The sequence below is a fragment of the Cebus imitator genome, unplaced genomic scaffold (genome assembly GCF_001604975.1).
Source record: "Cebus imitator isolate Cc_AM_T3 unplaced genomic scaffold, Cebus_imitator-1.0 Scaffold49, whole genome shotgun sequence".
Taxonomy (NCBI): domain Eukaryota; kingdom Metazoa; phylum Chordata; class Mammalia; order Primates; family Cebidae; genus Cebus; species Cebus imitator.
Genome location: NW_016107364.1, coordinates 1931110 through 1946922, shown reverse-complemented (window position 1 = coordinate 1946922; position 15813 = coordinate 1931110). Strand labels below are relative to the sequence as shown.

General features: G+C 34.4%; 1 protein-coding gene across 3 annotated transcripts in view; it reads left to right on the top strand.

The window, feature by feature from the left end:
• Window positions 1-15813, top strand: part of RTTN (rotatin) — a 185632-nt gene that overhangs the window by 78416 nt on the left and 91403 nt on the right. For all 3 annotated transcript variants that reach the window (XM_037738129.1, XM_017527523.2, XM_037738130.1), the window contains 2 exons: window positions 8681-8835; window positions 10708-10927. In XM_037738129.1, the coding sequence (XP_037594057.1) occupies window positions 8681-8835; window positions 10708-10927 (375 nt within the window). The remainder of the gene's footprint in view (window positions 1-8680; window positions 8836-10707; window positions 10928-15813) is intronic.

Here is a 15813-nt window from a genome sequence, read left to right as displayed (position 1 = left end):
CTTTTGCTAGTGGGGACTTTCTCAAGAGTCCCGAGGTGGTGCAGGGTATCATATGGTGGGAGGGCCGAGCATGCTAATGTGCTATCTCAGATTTTTCTCTTCTTACAAAGCCACTAGTTCCCCTTCCATGATAACTCTTAATCCACTAATCCAAAATGGATTAGTGCATTCATGAGGGTAGGACCTTCATGATCCAGTCACCTCTAAAGGCCCCACCTGTCAATACTGTCACTTTGGTGATTAAATTTCAACATGAATTTTGGAGGGAACATTCAAGCCATAGTAATTATCTTTTCCTTTATTGAAGACTGGTGAAAGTTGTTTTGTTCTGGGACTGTTTTGTTCATTATTACATACCCAGCATTTACTATAATGCCTTGCACATGGTGAGCTCTCGATAAATACTTATTAACTCAGGAATAAGCTGTGAAGTTAATTGTAAGAAGCACACATAACCTTACTTTTATAACTTAAGATAGAACAAGAATGGAAACCATGTATTATGTTCAAAGTTTACTTACATATGCAAGTATATTTATAGGCTGAATTTCTAGAATTGTAATTGCTGAGTCAAATTGTCGAGGTGTGTGTGTATTGAGGTTTTTGTGGTTTTATAAATAGATAACTTATTTTGAATTAGATGGAGAGTTTTTCGTGTTTGGTCTTTTCGTGAATTGTCTCTTGATGTCCTTGCTAGTTTTCCTCTGCAGTTGGGTTGTTGGTCTCCTTTCATTTCTTCTTTCCTGTCATCTTTCTTTTCCTCCCTTCCCTTCTCCCTTCCCTTTCCCCTTCACTTTTTCTTTTCCTTTTTCCTCTCTCCTCCCTTTCCCTCTCCTTGGAGCATGATTTCATTGTGGTATCTGCAACTTTGACATTTTAGTGTAGAGATCTTTCACCTTTTGATTAAGTTTATTCCTAAATTTCCTAAAATCTTAAAATACTTTGGTAGCTATTTTAAATGGGATTTTTTGGGGAGGGGTAGTGTATAGAAATGCTACTGATTTTTATATATTGATTTTGTATCCTGCAACTTTATTGAATTAATTTGTCAGATAAAAGTTTTTTGGTAAAGTCTTTGGGCTTTTCTAGATTCAAGATTATATCATCAGCATAGAGGGACAACTTAACTTGCTTTTTTTCTTTTTCCTTTTTTAATGTTTGAATCTATTTTTTTTAACTGAAGAGAATGGAGATAAAAAAGACTGATTTTAATCCATAAATCAAAATATATCAAATTAATTTACTAGTTATCTGCATCTCCTTTTTTTTATTACTGTACTTTAAGTTCTGGGATTGTTGCATAAATATACACTTGCCATGGTGGTTTGCTGCATCCATCCCCCTACCATCTACATTAGATATTTCTCCTAATGTTAGCCCTCCCCAATCCCCCCACCCACCCCCTGCTAGCCCTCCCGTAACCCTCCTACCCCTGACAGGCTCTGATGTGTGATGTTCCCCTCCCTGTGTCCATGTGTTCTCATTGTTCAACACCATTTATGAGTGAGAACATATGGTGTTTCTGTTCTTGTGTCAGTTTGCTGAGAATGATTGTTTCCAGCTGCATCCATACCCCTGAAAAGAATGTGAAATCATCCTTTTTTATGGCTGCGTAGTGTTCCATGGTGTATATGTGCCACATTTTTTTTCCCCATTTATTTATTTTATTGCATTTTAGGTTTTGGGTTACATGTGAAGAACATGCAAGATTGTTGCATAGGTACACACGTGGCAGTGTGATTTGCTGCCTTCCTCCCCATCACCTACATCAGGTGTCTCTCCCCTTGCTATCTCTCCCCAACTCCCCACCACGCACCGTCCCTCCCCTATTTCCCCCCAACTGACCCCAGTGTGTAGTGCTCACCTCCCTGTGTCCATGCGTTGTCATTGTTCAACACCCGCCTATGAGTGAGAACATGCGGTGTTTGATTTTCTGCTCCTCTGTCAGTTTGCTGAGAATGATGGTTTCCAGGTTCATCCATGTCCCTACAAAGGACACAAACTCATAGTTTTTGATGGCTGCATAATATTCCATGGTGTATATGTGCCACATTTTCCCTGTCCAGTCTATCATCGATGGGCATTTGGGTTGGTTCCAGGTCTTTGCTATTGTAAACAGTGCTGCAATGAACATTCGTGTGCATGTGTCCTTATAGTAGAACGATTTATAATCCTTTGGATATATACCCAGTAATGGGATTGCTGTGTCAAATGGAATTTCTACTTCTAGGTCCTTGAGGAATCGCCACACTGTCTTCCACAATGGTTGAACTAATTTACACTCCCACCAACAGTGTAAAAGTGTTCCTATTTCTCCACATCCTCTCCAGCATCTATTGTCTCCAGATTTTTTAATGATCGCCATTCTAACTGATGTGCCACATTTTCTTTGTCCAGCCTGTCATTGATGGGCACTTGGGTTGGTTCCAAGTCTTTGCTATTGTGAACAGTGCTGCAATAAACATGTGTGCATGTCTCTTTATAATAGAATGATTTATAATCCTTTGGGTATATACCCAGTAATGGGATTGCTGGATCAAATGGTATTTCTAGTTCTAGGTCCTTGAGAAATCCCTACACTGTCTTCCACAATGGTTGAAGTAATTTATACTCCCACCAACCTGTAAAAGCATTCCTATTTCTCCACATCCTCTCCAGCATCTGTTGTCTCTAGATTTTTTAATGATTGCCATTCTAACTGGTGTGAGGTGGTATCTCAATGTGGTTTTGATTTGCATTTCTCTAATGACCGGTGATGCTGGGCTTTTTTTCATATGTTTGTTGGCTGCATAAATGTCTTCTTTTGAAAAGCTCCTGTTCATATGCTTTGCCCACTTTTTGATGGGGTTGTTTGTTTTTTTTCTTGCAAATTTGTTTAAGGTCTTTATTGATTCTGGTTATTAGCCCTTAGGTAGATTGCAGAAATTTTTTCCTATTCGGTTGGTTGCCAGTTCCCTCTAATGATAGTTTCTTTTGCTATGCAGAAGCTCTTAAGTTTAATTAGATCCCATTTGTCTATTTTGGCTTTTGTTGCGATTGCTTTTGGCGTTTTAGTCATGAAGTCCTTGCCTATGACTATGTCCTGAATGGTATTGCCTAGGTTTTCTTCTAGAGTTTTTATGGTGTTAGGTTTTATGATTAAATTTTTAATCCATCTGGAGTTAATTTTTGTGTAAGGTGTAAGGAAGGGGTCCAGTTTTAGCTTTTTACATATGTTCAGCTGGTTTTCCCAACACCATTTGTTAAATAGTGAATCCTTTCCCCACTGCTTGTTTTTGTCAGACTTGTCAAAGATGAGATGGTTGTAGATGTGTCGTATTACATCTGAAGCCACTGTTCTGTTCCATTGGTCTGTATCTCTGTTTTGGTTCCAGTACTATGCTGTTTTGATTACTGTAGCTTTGCAGTATAGCTTGAAGTCAGGTAACGTGATGCCTCCAGCTTTTTTTTTTTTTTTTTTTCTTCTTCTTAGGATTGTCTTAGCTATGCAGGCTCTTTTTTGGTTCCATATGAAGTTTAAGGAGTTTTTTTCCAATTCTGTGAAGAAAGCCATTGGTAGCTTGATAGGGATAGCATTGAATCTATAAATTACTTTGGGCAGTATGGCCATTTTCATGATATTGATTCTTCCTAACCATGAGCATGGAATGTTTTTCCATCTGTTTGTGTCTTCTCTTATTTCCTTGAGCAGTGGTTTCTAGTTCTCCTTGAAGAGATCCTTCACATCCCTTGTTATTTGTATTCCTAGGTATTTTATTCTCTTTGTAGCAATTGTGAATGGGAGTTCACTCATGATTTGGCTCTCTGTTTGTCTGTTATTGGTGTATAGGAATGCTTGTGATTTTTACACATTGATTTTTTTGTCCTGAGACTTTGCTGAAGTTGCTTGTCAGCTTAGGGAGATTTGGGGCTGAGACAGTGGGGTTTTTAAAATATACAGTCATGTCATCTGCAAACAGGGACACTTCAATGTCCTCTCTTCCTATTCGAATATGCTTTATTTCTTTTTCTTGCCTGATGACCCTAGCCAGAACTTCCAATACTATGTTGAATAGGAGTGGTGAGAGAGGGCATCCTTGTCTTGTACCAGTTTTCAAAGGGAATGCTTCCAGTTTTTGCCCATTTGATGTGATATTGGCTGTGGATATATCGTAAATAGCTTTTATTATTTTGAGATATGATGAATGATCTTTATATTGTGCTCTGAGTTTCAGTTTGCTGGTATATACTAGAGGATTTTTATATCTATGTTTATCAGGGATATTAGCCTGTAATTTTCTTTTCTTGCAGTGCCCTTGTCTGGCTTTGGCATCAGTGGAATCCTGCCATCATAAAATGAGTTTGGAAGCATTCCTCTTCATTTGTTTTTAGAACAGTATATAGATTAGTATTAATTCTTCTTTAAACGTTTGGTAGAATTCAGCAGTGAAGCCATCAATCAGTTCTTGGGCTTTTTTTTTCTGAAAGACTTATTACTGATTTAATCTGATTGTCATCGGCCTATTCCGATTTTCTGTTTCTTCATGATTTAGTCTTGGTAGCTCTGTGTGTCTAGGATTTTTTTCCATTTGGTTGTCCAATTTGTTGGCATGAAATTGTTCATAGTTGTCTTACGATATCTTGTATTTCTGTGGTATCAGTTGTAATGTCTCCTCTTTTGCTTCTAATTTTATTTGTCTTTTTTTTTAATTAGACTAGCAAAAGGTTTGTCAATTTTTTTTATCTCCACAATTTCAATTCTTGCTTCTGTTGATCTTTTCTATTGTTTTTCCAGCTTCTATTTCATTTGTATCTGCCCTGATCTTCATTATTTTCTTACTTTTTACTAAGTTTTGGCTTTATTTATTCTTTTTCTAGTTCTTTGAGGTTGTTTACTTGATATCTTTCTTTTTTGTTGTAAATGTTTATTGTTATGTGTGTCCTTCTTAGACCTGCTCTGCTGCATTCCATAAATTTTGGTTGGTTTTGTGTTTATTTTTGTTTGTTCAAGACATTTTAAAATTTACCTTTTAGCTTTTTCTTTGATCCATTGTTTGTTCAGGAGTGTGCCGCTTAGTTTCTATGTATATGTTACTATTCCAGAATTCCATCTTTTGTTGACTTCTAGTTTTTTATTATTATGATCAGAAATGATAGTAAATATGACTTCAATCTTGTTACATTTGTTAAGATTTGTAACACCATACATTTAAATTACTGTTAATTTTGTAGTATGTCATACATGTTGATATATATTTTATAATGTATTCATAGTTATGAAATTAAAATGAAATTCCTACAAGACTCTAAATGATTATACAATAATTTTAATGCAGTTTTTGAAAAGGATTTTTGGTACAATTACATTTACTTACTTGACTTTGTATCGTATTAAACCTTTCTTTGGAAAGCTTCTACTTTATCTCATATATTATCACCACAAGTGTTATAAATAATAATTCTTTTTTTTTTTTTTTTTTTTTTTTTTTTTTTTTTTTTTTTTTTTTTTTTTTTTTTTTTTTTTTTGTGAGACGGAGTTTCACTCATGTTACCCAGGCTGGAGTGCAATGGCGCGATCTCGGCTCACCGCAACCTCCGCCTCCTGGGTTCAGGCAATTCTCCTGCCTCAGCCTCCTGAGTAGCTGGGATTACAGGCACACACCACCATGCCCAGCTAATTTTTTGTGTTTTTAGTAGAGACGAGGTTTCACCATGTTGACCAGGATGGTCTCGATCTCTTGACCTCGTGATCCACCCGTCTCGGCCTCCCAAAGTGCTGGGATTACAGGCTTGAGCCACCGCGCCCCGCCATAAATAATAATTCTTTTAAGATTGCACAAAAGTGAACTTAAGTATTCACTATCAGGAGGGTTTACTCCCTAAATATTATGCTACACGATAAATTAATATGTGTTATAGAACTACCAATGTTTAAGATAAAGGGAACATGAAAATAGAAAATCAAGTACCTTTTAAAGTTTATCCTTTTCAGTGAGGAAAATAAGTAAGAAATGATTTAAGAAGTTTAGTAAAATAACATTTCCAAGTAAATTGTTTTGAGTGTATGGACATACATGAAAAGATATACAATGGCTGTGGTTGCAAAAACAAAATTAGGCAGATATTAATGCCTGATTAGTCGGAAGAATTCTAAGAGGAAGTGAAAAGAAAAATCACCTAACTTTCTGAGGTAAGATTTCGGGAATTTTCTCTTGTGAAAAGTTTTTCTATGTGTTTTATCAAGACATTCATTTATTATAAACACATTATAATTCTTAGGCAACTTATGATTTTTAAATATTTTTATAGTTAAAATTTTTTATAATCTTTTTAAATATTGTATTTTGTTAGTATATAATGATCTAGACATGCTGATTTTGAATATCTTTCTTTTCAGAATGCATTTTTGATGGAAATTCTTAGTTCATAAACGTGAAGCTGTTAGTTTTTTTCTTCTTCTGTGAAGCTCTACAGAACTGTATAACATACATATTTTCCTTGGCTGACTTTCCCATAACAGGCTCATGTGCACTCAGACTATTGAGGGCCACGCACACCCTTTCGGCATAGCTTGCTGATGGCTGTAAAATTGGATATGATGAGTGGTAACAGTGTGTGCATAAAGAAAACGAGCCATCATTATAGAAATTGTTGCCTTTTAGAGGTCAACAGTGACAAAATAATGGCTCAAGTAGTTGGTTTAAAATTAGGATTGAATACTAATGTCTAAAGACAAAAACTTCAGATATGGCTAAGCATTTGACATCTGTAAGCATCAGTGGAGACATCTTATTCTACTCTGTTTTACTTGAGAAATGGTAATTCACCTTCTATTTTAGAGCTGGTGTTGCTAAGGTTCAATGAATTTCAATGTTACCATGTATGTCAAAGATAAAAAGAGAAAAAAAAATCTCAGTAATCTTCAAGCAGAAACAAGTTATTAATAGGATGAGATTCTGTGGGAGAATCTTAATTTTATGTATACACATACTGTATCAGTATGTTGATGTATTAATAGTAGCTTCTACTTAATTTTTGTCAGCATATCAGAATTAATAATTTCTGATAATGAAATTATGTTTTATCAAGATGGAGCCTACATCTTGGCATAAACAGTTTGTTCATTTCGTCAGTAGTTTTGAGAGTCAGAAGGCGTGTGAGTGTGAGTCAGCTTTTGGATATTTAGGACTCAGAACACTATAGAAAATATATTTATTTTTATGACTTTACTAAAGTATGAATTTTGATTCTTTTGTTCATGCATGAAACAAAAGTTGCAGTTATGTCTTATGCAATTTTAAGTTATCTAAAGACATACATTGCTTAAGATAAAAGAAAAAGTTAGGAAAAATACTGTTTAGATGTTAAAACACTGTAAAATAAGAGCAAAATGTCTCTACTAAATAGTTTCTAAAAGCTCTCAGTTATATTATTTATAATTGTATGTATCTCTATATGTTATAAGCAATTTAGAGGTTTCTTTACATATTTTCATTTCTTTTCCCTAAAGAGACTGCAATTAATTTTGAATTGAGTTCTCTTTAGGTGAAGGATTTTATAAGAACAGTAATTACATTTTGATTTTATCTCTTTTTGCATGTTGTTATATGCACTAGTGATGTGATACTGTGCTCAGGATGGAATATTAACTAGCTTTGGAGTAAGATACTTCTTGCTCTGCCTTTGTCTATGACTTAGACAGTTATTTAACCTCATTATAAATCTATGTTCCTATGTGTAAAGCAGGAATGAAAATGCAAATCTTCAAGTTTAGTCAAAAAGTTGAATGAAATCTTATTACCTTTTTAGCACAGTGCCTGAAACATCATAGATGATTAATAAATGTCCCATATATCTATTAATGCTTCTGATTAGTGTAACATTTTCTCTTCTCAATATTATTAGAAATAATCCTTTTATATTTCTTTAGCTATATATATATTTTTTTTTCGGTTGGGAAAAGAGAAATTTTAGAAAGCCCTAGTATTTGTTTACTAGCCTATGAAGTTGTCAAAGACTATAGTAGTAATGATCACATAGCATTGGCTTGGGTGCTCTAGTTCTTTTCCCATTCTGTGTAATTGTATGTACTGGTACATTTTTTTACAGGGACAATTTGGCAATATATATCAAAAAAAATTAAAAGTATAATATTTTAATTTAGTAATTTCATTGCGGAATTCTTATGTAAGGTAAAATCCAACTTGAGTACACTGTGTGTTGTTGCAGCTTAGTGAAATTACGCATCGTTGATTATCCAGGAATTAATGTGGTAAATCCTTATTGTTGAAAAACAGTCAGATATTAAACTAATGTTTTGGCAGAAATATTGTTAATAACAAGAAGTAGGGAAAAATGGTTTCAGTAGTGAATTTTTTCACTTGATGCAGGTTTGTGAAAATGTATGGTTTTAATTCTGTTTATATTCTCAGAAACAAAAAGCGGTGTTGTATACCAATATGTAATAGTGGCAATTTCTGTGTGGCATGATTATGTGTGGTTTTGTTTTTCTCATTGTCCTTTTTCTGTTTTCTATCATAAAGATGCTTTTCTTTTGTTGAGAATGTATTAAACATCTTTTGAATTTAGAACATTTCTACTAATACAGTAAAGGCCCACACTTACTAGTTAGGTAATATAACTCATAGTTAATCTAGTTCCATTAATAAATATACTTTTTTTTACAAATTTCATTTCTTAGAGTGCAAACCCACTGTTGGACCTCTTGGTTCTGACAGAGTCACAGGCACGAGAAGAGACAGATGATATCCGGACTGCTGTCAGGCAACAACTTCAGAAAGAACTGATTGCTCTTTTTGACACCTTGCTGCTCAATTTCATGGACGTTAATGACAGGTACCATTTGTAACATTGAAGGTTTAGGTGCGTTGTGCATTAATGTAGAACCTGGTTTTTCTTTGAATTTCAAAGTTTGTACTGCTTTCAAATTAAGAAATACTTCTTTCAAATACTTAAGTAACAATCAGTTACAGTATTCTGTTTTTGCTTCAGTTGAATCTGTTACAGCCTGATTGTACATGCTTGATCTCCTTCACTACACACATGCACACATGCACTCATATGTGTACACACACACACTGTTTTGTTCTCTAGAGTTTAATTCCTGGTCCTCTCTCAATTACCTACAACTTGAGCAGCCATACCTATGCCTATGACTTTATAATGTCTTTACACTGATGACTCTCAAATACATATCTGAAGTTATGAATTCTGTTTTTAAAAATTAAAAAATTTAAGATAAAAGTCACTATTTTAACCATTTTAAGGTGTGCTTTTGAATAGTTTTTAGTATATCCAAAATGTTGTGCAACTGTCACTACTACCTAATTCCAGAACATTATCATCAGCCCCAAAAGAAGCCTTGTATCTATGAAAAAGCCCCTCCCTATTCATGCGTTCCTCTAGGCTCTGGCAACCACTAGTCTTCTTTCAATTCCTGTGGATTTGCCTATTCTGGATATATCACATAAATGGAATCAAACAATAACGTGGCCTTTTGTGCCTAGCTAGTTCACTTAGCATCATGTTTTCAAGGTCGTTGCATGTTGTAGCAAATAGCATTACTTCTTTCTATGAGTAAGCAATATTCTAGGTATAGATATGCTATGTTTTGTTTATCCATTCATCCATTGGTGGACATTTGAGCTGTTTCTACCTTTCGGCTGTTGTCAGTAGTGCTGCTGTAAACACTCATATACAAATTTTTCTGTGAATATGTGTTTCAGTTCTCTTGAGTATATGACTAGGAGTGGAACCGTTGCTGGTTCCTATGGTAGCTGTAATGGTAACTCTGTGCTTAACTTTTTTAGGAAATGCCAAGCTGTTTTCTGTAGCAACTAAACCGTTTTACATTCCCACCAGCAATGTATGAGTGTTTCAGTTTCTCCATATCCTCAACAACGCTTGTCGTTATAACCATCCAAATGAGTGTAGACTGGTATCATTGTGGTTTTTATTTGCATTTCCCCCATGAAAAATAATTTTGAGCATCTTTTCATGTTCTTATGGCTATTTGTATATCTTCTTCAGAGAAATGCCTGTTCAACATCTTTGCTGATTTTGAATTGAGTTGTTTGTGGTTAAGTTGTAGGGGGTCTTCATATATTCTGGATATTAATCCCTTACATGATTTGCAAATATTTTCTTCCTTTTCTGTGTTTTTTTTTTTTTTTTTCACTCCCTCTTTTTGTCATTTTGAAGAGATGGGGTTTCACTATGTCACCCAGGCCGCAGTGCAGCGCCACAATCTTAACTCACTGTAACCTCAAGCTCTTGGGCTTAAGAGATCCTCCTGCCGCAGCTTCCTAAGTAGCTGGAACTATAGGCATGCACCACCACACCTGGCTGATTTTTTTTTAAATTATTATTATTGTTTTTTGGTAGAAATGAGGTCTCACCATGTTGTGTTCCCGAAGCTGGCCACAAGCAATCCTCCCATCTCAGGCTCCTGAAGTGCTGGGATTATAGATGTGAGCCTCTGCCCCTGGCCCAATGTAATTGTTACTTGTGTTTTATATGATATTCTCTAGTTGGTATTCTATGCTTTCCTTGAAAAGTCTCCATTTGATAGAAAATACTTTCTGCCGTTTTGTCTAGTTCATATTTTTCTATTACTATGAGTTTAAGTAACCTTTTATAGCCAGTAAGATAGCCCATTAAACCCATTATACTTCTTGGTGGCTGATTTTCCCTGTTTTGCATCCATAGGAAATGCTTGGAACTTCTTCACGTTTTTCAAACACAGCTGGCTCTGAAACTGCTCCAGTGTTTGAAAGTGACGGATGCACCTCATTTCTATGGCCTGCCATCCCTTGAGCGGACCTTACGAGGGATGGCTAACCTCACTGCGTTTCTGGGATGGAGCTCACATTCTCCTCTCACAAAGCCTCTCGATATATGTGTGAAGTACTTGTCAGGTCTCCTTGAGGTAAGTAAAAATAATGGTTCCCTGATTGGTAGCTGTTTACTACTTAGTGATTGCTTTTACTTTGTGCCAGTTCACAAGTGCATTATATATTATTGTATTCATTGTAGAATATTATGCATTATTTATATGTCATAATAGTGAAATGTTTTAGTGATTTTTATTAATAGATAAGGAAGGTCACTTTTATAAATACCCTCATTTAAAAAAAAAAATAGAAACTTTTGATGCTCAAACGAAATGCTCACCAGAGCATTTCAGATTTTGGATTTTTGGATTAGGAATGCTCAACCAGTAAGTATATGATACAGATATTTCAAAATCCAGAGAAATCCAAAATTCAGAACACTTCTGGCCCCAAGCATTTTTGTATACGGCATACTCTGTACAATGTTAAAGGATGTTTGGTTTTTCTTATTCTTCCAATTTGTGCAGTTTTGGATGCTACAGCTTTGAACGTTCTTGTCTTTTGGTGAAAATGAGCATCTTTTTTGAAATATTATCTTCTGTTACTGAAATACGTAAATACAGCTAATTTTTATGCATTGATCATGTATCCAGCAATCCTTGTTTCCAATATCAAAACAAAAGCCTTTAATTTTTCACCTTTCAGTATGCTGTTTATAGTTGTTTTTGTCAGTTAAGAAAAATCAAATTGAGGAAGTTTTTTGTCATGTTTTGCTAGGAGCTTTGTTTTTTAATTCATAATTGTATATTGCTTTTTTCTGTATCTTTTAAGATACTCATATGATTTTTATATTCCTTTATTGATTGATTTAAAAATGTTAAACAACCTTGCATTTCTGGAAACATTTCAGCTAGGTTGTGATATATTATTCTTTTCATATATTAATGGATTTGGTTTCTCAATTTTTTAGAATCCTCAAGTTTTTAGAATTATTCTATTTTCTTGTGTAAAAAAAGTTTGTCAAATTTTTCATCTTTTTTCTCATAAAGAGTTTGTCAAGTTTTTAACATCAAAATCGTTCAATTTTTATGACTAAAATGGGAGAGTGACAGAATTAATGGGATGAGGAGATTCTAAGAATATGACATTTTCAACCATTTTAACTCTTTTCCTTTATGTAACTCTCTTTTTTTTTTTAATAGCTGATTTGTATTAGTGTTATTTTGTTCTGTAATGTTAGGTAGAATTTGATGGTGAAACTATCTTGGCTTGCAGTTTTCTTTTTGGGAAGATTGTAAATTATGAAATGACTTTTTAAGTAGATCTAAAATCATTTAGAGTTTCTTTTTGTATATGTCAGCCTTAGTAAAGTTATGTTTTTGTAGAATTTTAAAACTTTTATCTAAATTTTCAAATTTATTACTATAAAATTATTCATTAAATCATCTTACTTTTTAAATGTCTGCTGAATCTGTATTGAAGTTTCCTTTCATTCCAGGCATTAATTATTCCTTTCTCAATTTTTCTTGATTGATCTCCCTAATAGAATGAACCTTTGGCTTTGTTGATCCCTTCTCTTTAATATTTTTCTCCTGTTTTATTTCTTCCAATATGTATTATCTCCTTCTACTTTTGGTTTAGTTTATAGCTCTTTTTCTAACATTTTAAGGTAGAGTCTGACTTCATTGATTTTTTTTTTTTAAGGCTTTCTCAAATGTACATTTTTAGCTCTAATCCTCTAGGCATGGCCTTATGCCATGTTTTCATCATCATTTAAGTTAAAATATTTTTATCATGATACAATAAATATAACAGTGATATGGTTGTACATAGTTTTATGAGAACAGCTTCACCACAGTGGCCTGACAATTTTGCACGTCTGCACTTGGGCCATATACACAAGGCTTAACCACAGCTCATCTACACCTTGGTAGTACTTCCTGTGATCCTTCTGGAACATGAGAACATGAAAGGCTTATGAGCAGCTGACTATACAAGGTTGATTCTCATTTACTTTACTGACTATTAGGAAGTCAGTTAGGAACCTGTTTCTTATTGGTTCCTGGGTCCTGATGAGGGCCAGGCTTTCTACCTTCCTCTCCTTGGGGCATAGCTGCAGGTTATAAAACTGCTTCACTGCAACATGGCACAGGCTTCTCAGCAACACAGTGACCTGTCATCTGTGTTATAGTCATCTGGTCCCTTTGTTTCAGTGTCAGCCTATGCAAGGGACACCAGGAGCTGTCACCTTTGACTGTTCTTGCTTTTGCTGTTTATGTAGGTAATAAAGTGTCAGAATAAAAAAAATTACTCACTGTTTTCTTACTAGACAAATCTGTCAACCTTGTTTTGATTGTTAACTATGTTAGGACCTCAAGAATGACTCTTGTAGGAGGCACTGTAGAGTTAGATTTAGAAAGATAAGTGGATTAATATAGTGATAGGCATTCTAGACATGGAATTTTCTGATCAAATTGTATCTCTAACCACCTATTTTTTTTCATGCCATGGGGACCTTCTTGCCATCATACACTCTCTATTTACTGCCAAATTATTTTTCAGAAACATGAATCTTTTAATCCAAACCTCTTTTTTTAAAGAGCATAAGACGCAATTTTGCATTTTGAGTTTTATCTCCATTGTAGTTTTTTCCCATGTCTCTGAATTTTCAGTTATATCTGACTGTTTTTCCAAAATAAAAATGCATTTTAAAAAGATGACTTCCTTCACATAGTTTTCTCTTTTAGGAGTGGCAATCTCTAAAAAAATTTAAGATCTAACTTATTTACTTACCTTCTGTTAGTAAGCCTTTTCTTATTCTTCCAAAGTTGGATACTTAGCTAATATTATTTGGGCTTTCCTGCAGGTTGTATACCTGTAACAACTTATATATGTGGCTGTTATGTAATATATTTTTATTTATTTTACTTTATTTTTTTGAGACAGAATCTTATTCTGATGCTTAGACTGGAGTACAGTGGCACAATCATAGCTCACTACAGCCTCCCTCCTGGGCTCAAGTGATCTTCCCGCCTTAGTCTCCCAAGTAGCTGGGACCACAGGTGTGCACCACTACACCTGGCTGATTTTTTGATTTTTTTTTTTTTTTGTGTCAGTCTCACTTTGTTGTCCACCTCGTTCTCCCATGTATCTATGCTCAACTGCTTGATGTATCCACAATCTCATGTCCCTTTTTTTTTTTTTTGTAGAGATGGGGTCTCGCTGTGTTGTCCAGGCTTGTCTTGAATTCTTGGGCTCAAACAATCCTCCCACTTTGGCCTCCCAAAGTGCTGCTATTACAGGCATGAGCCACTGTACCTGGACTTTTATTTTGTTTTCTGCATCGCTGTAGTAGATTGTGAGCTTGTAAGTATCATCTTTGGGCTCTTTCTACTATCCCATGGCTACTTCATTGACCTAGCACCATGGTTTTTACATAGTGATTAGTGAATCAATTAATATATATGCTACATAATATGTATATATTATATATAGTATTTTAAGTACAGTTTGAAAAACATTTTGGAAATGTGACATAAATGATTATAAAAATATGTGTTTTATTTTTGTATTTTCATTAATACAAATGATTTAAGTAATGTGTATGTATTCAGTAGTAAATCATACTTTGTCTGGTTCTATCGAGATTTTTTTTTTCCAAAAGCACATTTTGTTTTTAAAGACAGATTTAAAGATTATAAGTACTCTTTGGTGTACTATAAAATTTAATATGAAATTTACTGGAGTACCTTTAATAAAATAAATTTATTTTTATTTTGTTGTTTTGTTGTTGTTGTTGTTGAGACTTAGTCTCCCTCTGTTGCCAGGCCGGAGTTCAGTGGTGCGATCTGGGCTTACTGCAACCTCCTCCTCCTGAGTTCAAGTGACTCTCCTGCCTCAGCCTCCCCAGAAGCTGGGAATGCAGGCTCCTGCCACTATGCCCAGCTAATTTTTTTGTATTTTTAGTAGAGATGGGGTTTCACCATGTTGGCCAGGCTGGTCTCAAACTACTGGCCTCATGATTTGCCCACCTTGGCCTCCCAAAGTGCTGGGATTACAGGAAATTTCATTTTTTAAGTATAAATATTGAAAGGCTCAACTGTCAGTATACTAATTAATTTATTCTGTGATCAGAAATGTATGAATTTTTAAAAAGCATGTATATTAAAGAGTTAATCATAATATTTCTAGGAAGTCAGCTCCTCTAGTGCATTTAAAATATAATTCAGTTAGTCTAGCTAGTGGCCTTTCTATCTCATTAAGTTTTTCAAAAAAACAACTCCTGGATCCAGTGACCTTTTGAATGCTTTTTTATGTCTTGATTTCTTTCAGTTCAGCTCTGATTTTGGTAATTTCTTGTCTTCTGCTAGCTTTAGTGTTGATTTGTTCTTCTCTAAATCTTTCAGTTTTGATGTTAAGTCATTAATTTGAGATCTTTCTAACTTTTTGATGTAGGCATTTTATGCTATGAATTTCCCTCTTAAACTGCCTTATCTGTTTCTGATGTGTTGTAACATTGTTCTCATGAGTTTACCTATGTAACAAACATTCACATGTACCCCTGAACCTAAAAGTTTAAAAATTAAAAAAATATATATAATTCAACATACCAGTACCTAGTTTATAGCATTTTTTGAAATGTGATTTATAAATACTCTATTTATAAACTTTTTATAGAGTGTGTCTATAAAGTGAGTTTTAGCTGTTTGAAATCAGGTATAGGTGAGGACCTGCCATAGCAGTAACTAAAGAAGAAGTGAAGTATTACCTCATTTATGTTTAGAAACTTTCAGAAGTGCTTTTGTTTTTAAATTATGTATAAAGACTTTAGGTCACACCTTTAGATCAGAAATTAAAATGAACCGTTTATGGTATTGGAGAACAAAAGGGCTTAGTTCTAGGTAAGAAGTGTAGGCAAAAAGGCAATAACCCATTCTATGTTCAGTTGTCTTTGAGGTAATAAAAATTAGTAACAGTTTAT